General features: G+C 32.7%; 1 protein-coding gene across 9 annotated transcripts in view; it reads right to left on the bottom strand.

The window, feature by feature from the left end:
* The window catches only part of LOC132714369 (casein kinase I-like), a 36591-nt gene that overhangs the window by 5292 nt on the left and 14174 nt on the right, over window positions 1-17125 (bottom strand). For 2 of the 9 annotated variants that reach the window (XM_060697248.1, XM_060697233.1), the window contains exons 6-10: window positions 15066-15236; window positions 14703-14851; window positions 12328-12420; window positions 6582-6689; window positions 4619-4725 (exon numbers count right to left, since the gene is read on the bottom strand). In XM_060697248.1, coding sequence (XP_060553231.1) covers window positions 4619-4725; window positions 6582-6689; window positions 12328-12420; window positions 14703-14851; window positions 15066-15236 — 628 coding nt within the window. The remainder of the gene's footprint in view (window positions 1-4618; window positions 4726-6581; window positions 6690-12327; window positions 12421-14702; window positions 14852-15065; window positions 15237-17125) is intronic. The other 7 variants (XM_060697285.1, XM_060697266.1, XM_060697300.1 and 4 more) reach the window with 5 other exon arrangements.

Here is a 17125-nt window from a genome sequence, read left to right as displayed (position 1 = left end):
ACATTTAAATGTTTTTACCTTAGTCACCACTTATCTCTTACTAGAATTTGACATACAATTACAGCCCCTTAAATTCACCCCCCTCCCCAACCATATGAAGGAAAAAAAATCTTCACATCGGAGTTGCCTATATTTTGCCTTTGATTTTTTCTTTTTTATACATTGACTTTTTAGATATACAAGTAGCAAACAGTAATTTTAATATTTTGTCCAAATATTTTTTGTAAAGAATATAAGATAATTATAGCATGGCAGCTTGTCAAATAAGTTTCCATTTATGTACTCATCCAAATATATAACCATATTGTACAGATCAACTCTAAACTAGAACTGCCACTATCATGGCGTGAATACCCCCACATACCACTTTGTCAGAATCAACAGTGGCCATTTAGAGCTCAAGGACAACCTCCCTGCCAAATCTGAGGTTACTAAGCCAGTGCATTGCTAAGTTATGTATTCTACATGCTTCAAATGTGAAAATGTCAAAATCAATACATTGCGGACAGGACATTCTTTAGCAATTGAGAAGAAAAGCTTTTTTTTGTCAAGGTCCCTGTGACCTTGACCTTTGACCCAGTGACCTCAAAATCAATAGGGGTCACCTTAGTCATGATCAACATACATGCCAAATATGAAGACTGTGGGTCAAAGGAATCTTAAGTAAATGGGTGGACAAACTTTTTGAAGTCAAAGTCCCTATGACCTTGACCTTTGATCCAGTGACCTCAAAATCAAAAGGGGTCATCTACTAATCATGACTAACCTCCATTCCAAATATGAAGACTGTGGGTCATAGGAATCTTAAGTTATTGGGCGGACAAGCTTTTTAAAGTCAAGGCCCCTGTGACCTTGACCTTTGACCTGGTGACCTCAAAATCAATAGGGGTCATCTACTAATCATGACTAACCTCCATGCCAAATATGAAGACTGTGGGTCAAAGGAATCTTAAGTTGTAGGGCTGACAAGCTTTTTTGAAGTCAAGGCCCCTGTGACCTTGACCTTTGACCTGGTGACCTCAAAGTCATTAGGGGTCATCTACTAATCATGACTAAGCTCCATGCCAAAATATGAAGACTGTGGGTCAAAGGAATCTTAAGTTATTGGGGACAAGCTTTTTGAAGTCAAGGCCCCTGTGACCTTGACCTCTGACCTGGTGACCTCAAAGTCAATAGGGTCATCTACTTATCATGACTAGCCTCCATGCCAAATGTGAAGACTGTGGGTCAAAGGAATCTTAAGTTATTGGTCGGACAAGCTTTTTGAAGTCAATGCCCCTGTGACCTTGACCTTTGACCTGGTGACCTCAGAGTCAATAGGGGTCATTTACTTATCATGACTAACCTCAATGCCAAATATGAAGACTATGGGTCAAAGGAATCTTAAGTTATAGGGCGGACAAGCTTTTTGAAGTCAAGGCCCCTGTGACCTTGACCTTTGACCTAAAAATCAATAGGGGTCATCTACTAATCATGACTAACCTCCATGCCAAATATGAAGACTATGGGTCAAAGGAATCTTAAGTTATTGGGCGGACAAGCTTTTTGAAGTCAAGTCCCCTGTGACCTTGACCTTTGACCTGGTGACCTCAAAATCAATAGGGGCCATCTACTAATCACGACTTGCCTCCATGCCAAATATGAAGACTGTGGGTCAAAGGAATCTTAAGTTATTGGGCGGACAAGCTTTTTGAAGTCAAGGCCACTGTGACCTTGACCTTTGACCTAGTGACCTCAAAATCAATAGGGGTCATCTACTTATCATGACTAACCTCCATGCCAAATATGAAGACTAAGGATCAAAGGAATCTTAAGTTATTGGGCGGACAAGAAAAAACAGACGGACGGCCGGACGGCCAGACGGACGGACGGACAAGCTGATTCCAGTATACCCCCCTTACAACTTTGTTGTGCGGGGGTATAAAAACTTACTTTTTATATATTCAAATTATACTGAGGAAAAGCAATGTTTGACTAGATATATTTCTTTAAGAAATTTCATGCTCTTCAAAATCATGCTTTTCATACTTCTGTTGTTAACAGGTAATATCATTGGCATTACAAGTGAAAAGGTCAAGAACACTCAATCATCCTAACTAGGATAAAATACAGTGTCCAATATGGGAAATATTGGACTGATACTTGATACAATTCAAAAACAGCCCTTGAATAGAATATAGAAGTATTAAAAATAACATTTATAAAATATTATTTTCATTTGTATGAAGATACATTTGATACGAAGATTTTAATTTTATGTCCAACTATTTACACCACACATCTTGCGTGATATAAAACATTTTAGATAAAATTACCACAAATATAACAATAATACTATTATACTATAGTATATATGAGATTTCTTCCTTAATGTATATTCTATATACCACAGGCATGACATTTTACAAGAAGTGTTCTGTATCATATCTTCATACAACTTCAATTGGCTGTTATTCCACAAATGTTTTTATTTCCTATTTCTCTGAACACGTAAACAAGTTTCTATATAGCAATAAATAATTGATTACATTGATATATAGAACTGTCCTACATGAACACTGAGTTGTAATATAATTATGTATTATGGTTAAACCAGGAAGTTTTCTATTTTTACGCGCATGTTGCTTTGTAATTAATATTTCGCAAGCATATTGCATGCTTAATAAATATATAAAAGCTAGAAACAAAATGCTTTATTACAGTCACGCTTAATGAAGGTAATCCTACAATTTTCTCTCCCCCCCCCACCCCTTTTTTTTAGAATTTCAATATAATACTAATGGAATCACAAATACAGGAGTCCCCATATCGAAACTTAATTTCAGCAACTGAAAACATTAAATCTAATCTTAAATTGTTCATACATTTTAGTACTAGACTTATATTTCAAGGAAAGTACAAACTGTAGAGCTTGTAGGATGGATATCTTTAATAGAAAATGCCTAAATAATACAGACAATAAAATCTTATCTATTCAAAAGTATCCAAGTAACTGTAAATGACTCAAAATTTTAAAATGGTTTGTAAGTTTTAGGGGTTCTAGGGTTCCTCCCCAGTTGAAAAATGGCAGTCCTGGGGAAAAAATTAACCTGAATCAGGGATGCAGAAAACCTGCATACAAAAGGGAAAACCCTACACTTACTATAAGAACTATTAATCCCCGGACTTTGTTATTTTTTCCTGCTCATGATTCATTCTCTTAGACATAATTATGCTTGGAAAAATATTTTCAATGTTATCTATAGTCTTAATGCATATTGATTTCAAAGCCATTACATAGTGTATGTGACCTTGACACTATGAAAATGACCTTCACACTGAGTACAACACACCTGAGGATATAGAGAAGTATAAGTTATAACAAGTGTGAAGGAACAATGCTATCATAAATCATAGAGAGAGAGAGGGATGATATCTAGACAAGACATATTGACAGCATCAATGACGGATGGCACCATTATTTCACTAATCCCCTACAGACATAAAATATATCTCAAGTTTTCCACTTCCGCGTTTTATACTGTCATAACGGATTTCTATTAACATACATATCTGATTTATCTTCCCACGCAAGCAGTGCCTCATTCAAAACAACTTTTTTTAATAGTTTCATGACTACACACATAAATTGATATTGATTTGAATAATAATGTAATAGCAATGTATATGCTAGAAATGTGGTGCATTAAAGTGTTGTCCTGATTTAAACTTGGTATTATGCTTTATCAGTATCAAGGAGTTTGAATTGTAAATATGAAATATGAGTAATAAACAGTAATAGATTCTGTCACTGATGTGTGCATGACAGAAATCACTATGGAGACAACATTTCCTAAACTTGCAAAGAAATAAATAACCGATAATAAGATTTTGATAACAGTTGTTCTTCAAATTGAACGACTAGAAAGAAGTTGTTGATAATGTAACACATAGGCACCAAAATAAAGAAAACACACATATATATTTCTTTCCTGATTGGAAAGTTGAATCATACAACAGAAAACACAAATGAGCTGCGTCACAACAAAACCAACATAATGGGTTTGCGACTGGCATGGATCCAGACCAGCCTGCGCTGCGTGCAGTCTGATCAGGATCCATACTGTTCGCTTACCAACCCTTTTACAAGTAGAGAAACTGATAGCGAACAGCATGGATCCTGAGGCTGGTCTGGATCCATGCTGGTCGCAAATGCACTATGTTGGTTTTGTCATGACGCGGCTCAAATACTTTTTCCTCAGACACCATCTGTACTTATTTTAGCCAATGTAAGAATTAATATAATAGAGATATAACAACGTCTGTACAGTAACACATATGAGCCGTGTCATGACAAAACCAACATAATGGGTTTGCGACCAGCATGGATCCAGACCAGCCTGCGCATCCGCGCAGTCTGATCAGGATCCATACTGTTCGCTTATCAACCCTATTACAAGTAGAGAAACTGACAGCGAACAGCATGGATCCTGATCAGACTGCGCGGATGCGCAGGCTGGTCTGGATCCATGCTGGTCGCAAACCCATTATGTTGGTTTTGTCGTGGCACGGCTCATATGTTGAAATAATACAATTATAATTAGAAACATTAACAACAACAACAACAACAAGTACATACTTTGTCTCATCTACGACTTCCACTTCTTGTTGGGCTGTGATCGGTGTATTAGATGCCCCAGCAGTTGGGTCATCTGGAGCTAGCTCTCCATTATGTGAACTGACAACCTGAAACAATATACACGCATTTTTTACAGACAATCTTTCACATTTTTATCACACCTACTCTTAATGTCCCCTATTTCTCCACATAGCTCAGCCTGTAACATACAACAATATTTGATATAATATATAAGCAGACTTTCGTCTAGATTAATATTAATTCTGTTGTATTCCAAAATCACTCTGCGTGTACGAAATAAAGTTTGTAAAGCCAGACTGTTATTGTTTTTTTTATTCAATAGAGAATATCAAAACATGTGCTGCAGGTATTCTTTTAATGGAATTTTCTCAAAGAATCAAGCTGAAATAAACAAAATTTTTATGAATACATTCAGATTCATCTTTCTGTGCATTCCACTCATTTTCAATTTGTTACTGAAAATCAAGAATTTAATTATTTGATAATTTCAAGATACAAATACCAAACAACTCTCACTCTCACTTCTTTCCCTCATACAGTCCTGTTAGAGTATCCCATATACAGTCCTACCAGAGTATCCCATATAAAGTCCTACCAGAGTATCCCATATAAAGTCATATAACAAAATTCCATTTACAGTCCTATAAGAAATTCCATATAAAGTCCTACCAGAGTATCCCATATAAAATCATGTAAGAAAATGCCATATAAAATCTTATACCAGTATTTCATATACTAGTACAGTCTTATCGAGTTACAAACATTCTCTCTCATTTTCAAAACATTCTGGTATGGAATTAAGTACCTCATCTTTTTAATGTCAGAAGAACAGGTTATGGTGGGGTAAAGTAAGGTGATATATTAAATGAAACAAGGTTCAATAATATATTGGTATTTATATGGGTAACAATCAAGCTGTCAAGGGTCACTAATATGACACAAGATGGCTATTATGGCCTCCACAGGTATCTCCTCACTATAGCAATGGATACTTTATATAAAACTTAGGATAGTTTAGTTATTGAAGAAACACCTAACCCCAATTAATATCTTTAATTCATCAGTCTAGACGAAACTGACAGAACAGCAACCAGTGCACAACCAGATGGCAAGGAGGTGTGCACTGTTGACATTGGTAAAATCAGCAGCAGGCCAAGATTGTTTACGTAAAATGACCAGAAATGAAGTGAATGTGTTGCTTTTATAATGTGCAGACTTTTTCTGAATACCATTTTGTCTACAGGTCCATACATCATGACAATGAATGATTGAAAACCGTTATGCTAACAAACATACACGTATATATAACATATAATGTAAGAACATTAAGATGACCGTGCAGGAAAAAATTATTGTGTGCCTAAACTTTTTGAAAACATGATGCTTGATATGAGAATAACAAATGATACATATACATATATAAACACATGTAAATCAGTATCAAATTCACAATATCTATTGATAATTATAGCAGGCAAAATTCACTAACTGATTAAAATATTATATAAGTCATGAAAATTTGTAGCATCTATATTCTATGTGCGTCTACAGCAATGACATGAGAACCATCTAGTGAGTAAAATGCTTGATGGCGACTGTGTTACATCCACTAATATGCTAAAACAGTTAGAACTATTCAGGGGCTTTAACTCTATCAATAACAAAGTACAGGAGTTTTGACCGATTACTCAATGATGACAATTCATTAACAAAATGGAGGCATGAATTGATGGTGACCTAAATCAACATTCATTTAGTATATGATATCTAATAAAATTTCTGATAAGTCAATTTCATCTATACAATAGTTCTGTAACTTAATTATTCCACACAAATTATATTGGCTTGTGTGATAGCATTTTTGTAAAATCATAATAATAAAATCATGTAAGATTTGTTTTTAGCATCGATACCACAACATGTAATGTGGGCATATGCGTACCTGGACAGAGCCACCGTGTCTATCTGCGGCTAGGTTTGAGCCCAAATAGTTGCCACCGTGGCCCCGCGTGGGTTCACACCACGCCATGCCACGCTGATTTGAGCTTCCCTGAAAACAAAACTGCAGTTTATAGTTGAAAGCAAGCAATATTTTACAATGGCTGACATTAAGCAAAAGAAAATTTGTTTTAGCTGTAATTTTCTTAAAATGATCATTTTTGCATCCAATTCTGACATATTATCTGTTTTTTTAACAGAGAGTTTTTAACAAGGAAATGTAAATCCTGTTTTTGAGCCTCAAAAATACAAAAAGTTATGTAAGTTTATGCCACCGCAGTAAAAATCATACTATTTACCCTTCAGTGTCTATACAATTTTCATTGTTAAACTGGAGAGCACTTTTGATTAAAAAGTTCAGGTTTGTACAGGTAATAATTTGTTTGAATTTGATCAACGAAAATTCATTTTTGATGTGAGAATGGATTAGATAATTTAAATTCCTGTTATGAAACCATTAACTGCCAGTAATAAGTCACTATAACAATGATAGCATGTAACATAGTGGTACGAACAACAATTATCCCTATTAATCTGTAAAGCCAAAACATTTTATTTGATATATAAAGTGCTTAAGTCCATAGTCTTTTATTACAGTTCTTAAAATTTCAAGGATCTTAATTCATTGCCTTCCCTTTCCGAGAATAATCTAATAACAAATTTCTAGCACAAGTAGTTATGCATTACAGTTGCAGGGTAACGAACTAAATGTAAACTAAACTGATTTTTTTTCAGTTGAGATATTTATGATTTTGGCATTTTAAAAACCACTCTTTGAGTTAAGTTTAACCTTTGTAAAGCTTTGAATTTGAAAAAAATTTTTTGTTATTTTACATGAATTCAATAGCAAAATAACATAAAATCAAGCAGGGAACAACTGTAGAGTCTGAACAGGTTCGAACACTCCAAGACTTTAAAGGTGTTTATTTATCAATACTAAGTAAAGCTAGACCTGTCATAATCACTGGTTTTCAGAATATTTCAGGAAGATTTTATCTATTTGTAGGTAAATTTTAACATGAAAATATGGTTTATGATTAGAGATGGCAACAAGAACCAACTACAGTAAGACAGTACACTGATCATTTAATCAAACCAGTACTTGGGTAACTTGAAGGCTTCCTTAGGACAAAAGACACTGTCTTGGATACACATTCATTATCTTTTTTCTTTGATACGCAGAATTGATTAGTACTATAAATGCAACAAATGAACCTTGAATATACTTGTATAACAAGAGCTGTCAGTATGACAGCAGGCTAGACTTTTCTCAAAGCTTGACAGTAACCAAATGCATAGATAATGATGTAACAAAAATATTTCATCAAAAGAAAAAGAAAATGACATAGTAATTAGTCTTGGATTTGGCCAAAATTATCTTAAATGTTCACAAAGGGTCATAATTCAGTAAAAAGTCAATGTCAAGAGTTATGGGTCTTGGTAAGTGATCTTCAATAATGACCACAAATACATGTAATAAGTTTCGAACTTAATACCTTCAGTATTTTTGAAGAATGCTGTTGCATGCAAAGTTTAAACAAAATTGCCAAAGGACCGTAATTCTGTCAAAATCCATGCTAGAGTTGTAATATTTTAAACTGGAAAATCTTTGACTTTTTGACACTCAATTTCCAGTTACTTGCTACCATCCCTATTCATGATGTGGTCAGATTAAATACTGTTTAACATACTTAAAATAGTTGCAATTTCTTTAATTAGAACTTCAAATAAATTGAATAAAGATAAGTGCTCAATTTCAAATGTCTTTGAAATGTAGTGACTACATCTTAAAAGAAATTCTTAAATGTCATTATGATTTTTACACTCAAGATAAAGAACTAACTTTTTAATAACTTGAAATTATTCTTGGAGGTTCTGCTAAAATTAGTTTAAACTTTAAAACTACATGCAAATGAATTTAATTCATTTCATTATCAAGCTCAAAAAAACCTTTCATTTTATAAAGTATTAAATTATGATATCATTCATGCATTCATATGCTCAAATAACAGTCCAGATGAATAAAAGTGAACAAGTTGGTTGCTATAGTTACTTAGCAAAGTTCAAGCATTATTAAATTGACAGGAAAATAAGAGAAACACTTCTTATACAACCGAAATACGAATAGTATCCAAGAAACCATGGAAATCCAACACCTCTTAAAGAACATGTCATTAAATAATGAAGGCTCAATAACCATTTACCAATAAAGCTAGCAGGCTTTATGTTTAAGGATGAATTTCACAATAACACATGTTCTATAATAAAATCATCCGTGTAGCCCATTTATTATTTTATACAATCATTTTAATACTACGACATTTAAAGATAATGGAATGTCATGCTGAGGAAGTAAATTTGTTAAAGAGCATTTCTTTTTAATTAAACTATATTTAGCTTTGTTTTGTCACCATAGTTTGTTTACAACCAAAACTATATTAAGAATAGCAACTTTAGTTGTTTACAACCAGAAGTATATTTAGCTTTGACAACTTCAGATGTTTACATCCAATATTTAACAACAATATAGATGAACAAGTAGCAAACAATAACAGAATGAACTGTTTATCATGAGAAGACTGAAGTACTGACATTTTAAATTTCTTGAAATGTTATCAAATTTCCTGGTAATAAACACCCTTGTGAAAAGTGAACTCTGAAAACTAAGGAAGGCAGAAGATCAGGGATGAAAGCAGTTCAGGTTATACACAGTGGACAATGATTCTAAGATAGGCACTACTGAATGCAAAGCTAAAGAGGTTTTTACATAAATGTGATGCTAAGGGGAGGTAACATGCATTTAGGAAGCAGAGACTTGTTCAGTTGCATGCGGTCACCTCTCTCTCACACAGATATAGCCTTGCTTCTTCTTTTGAAGATGTTTATTTTTCAAAGAAACCTTTATTAATTCTAATAATCAAAATATCCTCTAGATATTTATGTATAATGTAGATATGAGAGCTTAAATTTTGTTGTTGGGTTTAATGACACACAAACTCTGTAAAGGTCATTTGGTGACTTTCCAGCTTTACTGGAGGAGGAAAACCTATGGTGCCCCTGTATGCATTATTTCAGGCACAAAATGGCACCTGAGCAGGTTCCTCACATGAGAGAATCCGAAGTCACTGGTGCAATATGAACCCACAGCTGTAAGGGGCAAGTGGTTTGAAGTAAACAACCTTAACCACTCAGCTACAGACGACTCTACAAAGTTTGTTTTTTGTAATTTTCTCACTCATGTCAACCCCATTTTATGATTTAGATATCTAGACATGCTTTGTGCTAGCCTTAGCCAGTAACTGCACTAATGTGGACCGTGGAAACCAGAATCTTGTCCGACTCCTAGGAAGAACTAAATTATCCTCCATACCCATGGTGATTAGTGATATATGGTTACTTTATTTCTACATGACTTTTCATATAATGTAACACCATACATATGTTTAAATTCTTACTTGCTATGACATAGAGCTATACATCCCTACATTTATTTTTTCAAAATTAAACAATTTAGGTACAAGATTTGTAGAAAAATATCGATGAAAATACCTCATTTTTGTGTGATAATTATGTAATTTACCTTCTATCTTTCTCTCTCTCTCCCAACTCACTCGCAACACAAAGACGTCACAAAGAATAAACATACATACATACACAAACACGTCAATACAAAATTCATAGAACATAAGCAGGTTGCTGAAAAGAACAGGCTGAAAACTGAAGAAACAATACAGAATAATTTTTTATGTGACTTTTTTTCTTTCAAAGGTCTGAAATTAAATAGGTATATATATATTATAGATATATTACCTGACTTATCATAACTTTAGTTGGGTTTTATATGTCTCACTAAATCTAGATATTAACATATCTAATATAAATTCATAACATTTTGGAACTTACATATAACAGAATTGCTTTACAATAAAATATTTCTCGCCAGAAATTTAAGTGATGGTAATAAGTATACAGTTTATTGGGATGTACAAAACTGCTTACTCATCACTTAAATTAATTAACATTTTCCCTGTTGTATTTGTGCAATATATTTGTCATTCCATGGACATGGAATGCTCCATCAATAAATGAAGAATTCCACAGAGAAAACAGCAACATGGACAAAGAATACAAATTACCAACTGTACCCTTAAAGTAATCAACTTGCTGTGCTTTAAATTTTAAAAGTAGGCTGGCCTGGCTCTATACTGGTGGCAAAAGCTTGTACGACAGGCTGGCCTGGCTCTATACTGGTGGCAAAGGGTTATAAGACAGACTGGCCTGGCTCTCTACTGGTGGCAAAGACTTAAAAGACAGGCTGGCCTGGCTCTATACTGGTGGCAAAGGCTTGTAACACAGGCTGGCCTTTTTCTATAGTGGAAGACAGGCTGGCTTGCTCTATACTGGTGGCAAAGGCTTATAAGACAGGCTGGCCTGGCTCTATACTGGTGGCAAAGACTTATAAGACAGGCTGGCCTGGCTCTATACTGGTGGCAAAGGCTTATAAGACAGGCTGGCCTGGCTCTATACTGGTGGCAAAGACTTATAAGACAGGCTGGCCTGGCTCTATACTGGTGGCAAAGGCTTATAAGACAGGCTGGCCTGGCTCTCTACTGGTGGCAAAGACTTATAAGACAGGCTGGCTTGGCTCTATACTGGTGGCAAAGGCTTATAAGACAGGCTGGCCTGGCTCTATATTGGTGGCAAAGACTTATCATTTTTCTATTTTAGCAGATTAATGGATAAAACTGTGCAATTATCATAGATATAATGAGATACATAAAACCCGAGACTTTTTATATTCTAGCATAGAGAAAAAGCATCTGCCTCATCTATAGCGTAGTTTCACCATGCAAACACACAGCAGTAAATACCTGCATAACTGCTAGTTTATCTATTCTTATTGTCCCATTGATCTAAACTAACTTCAAGTATATCATTTAACATAAAATACAGAAACAAAATCATGAAATCAATGTTGAAATGTTTTTCATTTTTATATTTTTAACAAATAAATGCCACTTAAGAACAGTTAATCTAGCAGTTATAAAAGGAAAAAAAATAGGGATAAATATTTTGCCAAGAGGTTGCTAAGTTGCATAAGTTAAGTGTTGGAATACACCAATATTCAAAACTGCCAAATAAAATTTGCACCAAAGTAAATCTGAACTTAAGCAAGTCCAGGCTGCAACAAAATCGTCTTTAACCAGAAACCTGGTAAAAAGCTGGTAGCTGAGTGAAATTGTGCAATAAACTGGTCTAATTACAATATTTGATTAAACAACAAAATCATTCTATCAAAACAAAGAATTAAAGGACACAACTTTGTTTTAAATGTATGGATTTATGTTTTAGACCAATATTGCACAATTTATAAAAGCATTAATACAGTTACATGCGAAGGATGGTCCTAAAGTCTTGCTATTACATCACCAAATCATGGCACTTCATCAGTAAATAACTCATGAATGTGCTAAACAAGATAGAAAATCTTGTATTTCTATTTTTTCACCAAGTACTGCAGTCATGAAAGTTTTTCTTGCTTATGACAGCAATTTAATAGTGTTATTTAACTAAAACAGAGATTGTAAATCTCAAAATGAAATGTCTCCAATTTGTATCGACATTGCTTGAGCAGCTATTTGGTAGATATCAGCCAAGACATTAGGACTGACACATGCAAGAAGACATACCTTTGCATTAGTTGCATGTCGTTCTCTCATGTTCTGATTATCTCGATGTGGGGAAACAGTCGTGTCCTGATCACGATTTGATACTGGTGTTGGCTAGAGGAAGGAGAAATATAAACTATCTGATTACCACTCGGAACTCACACACACACACACAAAAGTTCAAAAGCATCTTATAAAAAGAGAAATTATCGAATTAAAGCAAGATAAAGATTCACAAACAGCGAAACCAATTTTCTTGCTTGTTACCATAACAACCAACTGTCAAAAAATGTAACATTTCCTTCCTGATGATCTACATGTGTTAAGTTTAAATCTTTCATAATAATAACATAAGTGCAGTAACAACGTAACATGACTGAAGAACAAGTGAAATGCAACCGCTGAGACTACCCCTAACAATCTTGAGACAGCCCATTATATTATGATAGTCATAAGCTATATTTATATTAAATCACACCCATAAATTGTCATCATCATAACCTATACTAATATTGAGACCACCCCCTTAAATCATGATAATTGTAAATTATGCAAATGATGAAATGACCCCTAATATAGATTCATAAGCTGGTTTTTTCATCAAGCATTACAAGCTTAAAGCATGCATAACATGAAATGCAGTGTTTAAAAGCTGAAAGTATACATTTATTGTTAGCCAGCAAAAAGAATTTTAAATGCATCATTATATGTAGTTTTGCAGCCAATTTAGAAAACAATACTGTTGCTAAATAATGGTGTAGTGAAAATAAAAGAAAGATATGATAATACAAATAGGATTGAAAGTTCAATAAATTTCGTATACCGGTATATGAAAACAATAATAATAATGAATATAGTAACTGTTTTTCATGATTAACAATGAGTAAAGTTAATCAATGTGCATTCATCTGTGAAATTTAGAGGCTGTTTTCTGAAGGACTTTCGTGTAATGATTCAGAGTTAAAATTTCCAAACAGACAAACCAAAAAATATATGCCTTCCTGATTTAGCCTGGGGTGAGGATAACTTAATTGATTGTTAAAAAGCAAACAGAATCCAACGTATAAACTTATACTGATATCATAATATTATAAAGTCAGTAAATCAATTATTTTTCCCCAATTAATCTAATTTTGGAAAACTACAAGGTTATTATTACAGCATGGTAAACCATTACTTAATTATAAAATGAGTCTCTTTATTATATAATGATAATAATAGTCAATAATAACACACTGAATAAATATAAACATCATGCAGGTTTGAAAAGTAGGGCTGATTATAAAACAAGTATGTGAATATAGGATATCAATACAGATAAACTAGACCTATACCCTCTGAGAGTTACGGTTGGTAATCTTAATCACTTGTATGATTTACAAATCTCAACATGCCTTACAGTTAAAACCAAAGCTGATTATTCATTATCAGTAATCCCTGTATCAACTGTCATACTATTTAACAGAATATAACTAATCCTCATATATTTGTACATTGATTTTCATTCACTGTGTATCTTCATACCATCGTTTTTACATTTTCCTAGCCAAATCATAGATTTTGACATTTATAACCTTAGATTTTAACATTTACCTAGCCAAATCATAGATTTTGACATTTCTAACCTTAGATTTTAACATTTACCTAGCCAAATCATAGATTTTGACATTTATAACCTTAGATTTTAACATTTACCTAGCCAAATCATAGATTTTGACATTTATAACCTTAGATTTTAACATTTACCTAGCCAAATCATAGATTTCTACAAGTTCATACCATTAATTTTAACATTTTCCTAGCCATTCATAGATTTTTACAGTTGATACCACAGATTTTTACATTTTTACAGCCAAATCATAGATTTTTACATGTTTTTACCCACAGATTTTTACATTTACATTGCCAAAATCATAGAGTTTTTCATGTTTATACCATAGATTTTTGAGAGTTGATATAATAAGATTGAAGATATTCTAAGATATTATGATAAAAAATGTAGATTTTCAGTATGATCTTTTATAACTTGTAGATTTTCTTACACCAGCATCATTTTATGTTGTGGTCTATATAATACTTAATGTATAAAATTTATAAATATAGTACCACCTACAAACATTAGTTTGTGGTTTCTCTCATAATGGAAATTTCTCCTTTCAACAAAAAAGATAATCATTCATCGATCATACAGAAAAAAATCATTGCCAACAAATAATGATGACACAAATTATTACATCAGCTATAAACTCATTCAACCATATGGAATAAAAAAATATATATAAAGATTCATTCAGCTAACAAAATTTAAAAGATTTCATATACTAGGATAATCAAATAAGCGAAGCAATTAAAAAGAGCGTACACATGCGTTTAACCGTCAGGTGTACACTACTTACTACCTGGCGTCCGACCCAGTCAAATTCCCAGTCACATTCAATGTTCATCTTCTCCATCAGATCCATAAATAACTTTCGGAGATAATCGTAATCTGGAGTCTCGAAAAAATCTAGTCGCCGCACATACTGTAGGTACTTTGATAGTTCCTCTATAAATAAGTGAACAAAAATTATGTGAATTCTTGAGATAAATTGAAAACATAATTCTCTATAATATAGGGAATCCTAAATCTACACAAAAATAATTTTTTTACAAGTTTTTATTATTATTACCATTCATTTATTATCATCATTAATAAAATATTCTGAATAATATATGTATAATATGGAATATGTTTAATCTAAAAATACGTATAATCATACCTGGAAAGTTTTCACAAAGGACTTCTATTGGAGTTGCCCTTTTAGTGTCGCCTATTTTTTGGTATCTTTCTTTGAGTGTGTCGGCTTTTAGACCTTGCCAGGGTAAGCTCCCCCGCAGGAAGTACATGAACATGTGACCCAGGGCCTCGAGGTCATCCCTGCGACTTTGTTCTGTAACACACAAGTATATAAATTTTAAAAAACTCAAAATATACTGCATAATATTAAAAATTTACCAAGAGAGAGCATCAAATTTTAAATTAAATGTATTTGAATACATACAACACACAAGCCAGTAAAATAACCAAATGAAATATAAAAATTCTTTTCTATAATAAAGCTGCATCTCAATTATATGTATCATCTTTTTCAAAATAAATTTATACATGCAGAAGTTATGAACTAGACATGAACCACAACTTCAATACAATATATAAGATTTAAAATAGGTTTAATCCCATCCTGAAGCCATCTTGACCTTTGACAGTAACATGGGTCTTGCATGTGAAAAATTCTCAATTTATTGTGGTGAACCAATTTATTTTGAAATTGAATCAAAATATACAAAGTATATACAATATACTGTACTTATACACACTTATTGTTTTGTCCAAGAATGAATCAATTCCATAAATAAATGACAAAGTTAAGAAAATATAAGCAAAATACAATCATTTGACCAAGAGGTTTAAGGTCATTTAAAGGTCAAAGTCATATCTAAATTAAACAACATGTAGGTCTGTTCACAAGTGTTTCATCCTAATATAAATTAAATTGGTACATAAATAACAAAATTATGACAACTTAGCCAAAATTTAGTAATTTGTCCTTGACGGTCAAGGTCAGTTCAACCTGTTAGAAAAACTTGTCAGAAGTTTTTTTGTCCTAGTATGAAGATATTTCATTAATTACAAAGTTACAGCCAGTTATAGCAAAATGAGTGAAAATTTAATAATTTGACCTTCAAGGTCAAGGTCATACATGAGTCGAGGTCATTTTGAGTTTATAATACATACAGGTCTTAGGAAGTTGTGTCTATATATGAATTAATCAAGTTATTAATAAAATGCTATATAGCCAGTCACAGGAAAAACAAGAGAATTACATTAACTTGATCTTGACGGTAACAATAACTCTCTTTTTTTCTTTGAAAAAATATCTGGGCTAAAAATAGATGAAAGCTTCAGCAAAAAATAAATGTGCTTTATGAAGATGATCTGTGCCCAAAATTGTTGAGTCTTTAATAAGAGGAAAAAAACATTATAATGCAATCCCATAGGGTATATAAAACTTCCTTGTTGTAAAAATAGGCTAATATTGATTTTCAATTAGTGAAACCACATCAAAATAGAAAATACAATTTGGGATTTATCCAAGTAATCTAACTTTAAATATAAGACTGAACTCATACTTGTATTGACACAATCAGTGACAAACAAGTTGGAAAATCCAGTTTTCCTTATTTTGTCATTTGTTTTTATACTAGGATTGGTAAATTAATTATCTGTAAACTGACTTCACAGTTTCATCACATACTGATGCTTTATATATCAACATTTTATGATGATTTAAAGCCAACAATAGCCATTGAGGAAAATGTGTCGTGTCCAAACTTGAACATAAAGACATGAAGAATGTTGACCTCTTAGCTTAGCTAGACAGGTTAATAACTTATATATATGATATGTCCATACTTAATAAAGTATAAGCAGTTTGAAGTGTGAATATAAATGACTGATCAAATCATGTTAAAACTACACAAACATAATTCTATTTACATAGAGTAGAAAGTTACTACAGTATTTACTGTATCATGCTTAACAAACCCCTAATAATATTTGCAATAACAGTTAAAAAATATCAGTTTATAATAATTTAAAGCATGATAGAGTTAAAGTATCTGTACATAATGATTTTCATGTCTTATTTTTTGTGCTTACAATTTATGCTACCATACTTTCCTTTCATGTAACTTCTAATTAACATTTACATCAACAAAACTCAATTAATTTAGTTAATGCAATTTTCATTATCAGATTTCTTATTAAACTCATTTTGAA

The sequence above is a fragment of the Ruditapes philippinarum genome, unplaced genomic scaffold, assembly GCF_026571515.1.
Source record: "Ruditapes philippinarum isolate M1 unplaced genomic scaffold, ASM2657151v2 ctg3777_1_1_1_1, whole genome shotgun sequence".
Taxonomy (NCBI): Eukaryota; Metazoa; Mollusca; class Bivalvia; order Venerida; family Veneridae; genus Ruditapes; species Ruditapes philippinarum.
The sequence above is the reverse complement of the archived record's forward strand: the minus strand, read 5'-3'. Positions and strand labels throughout refer to the sequence as shown.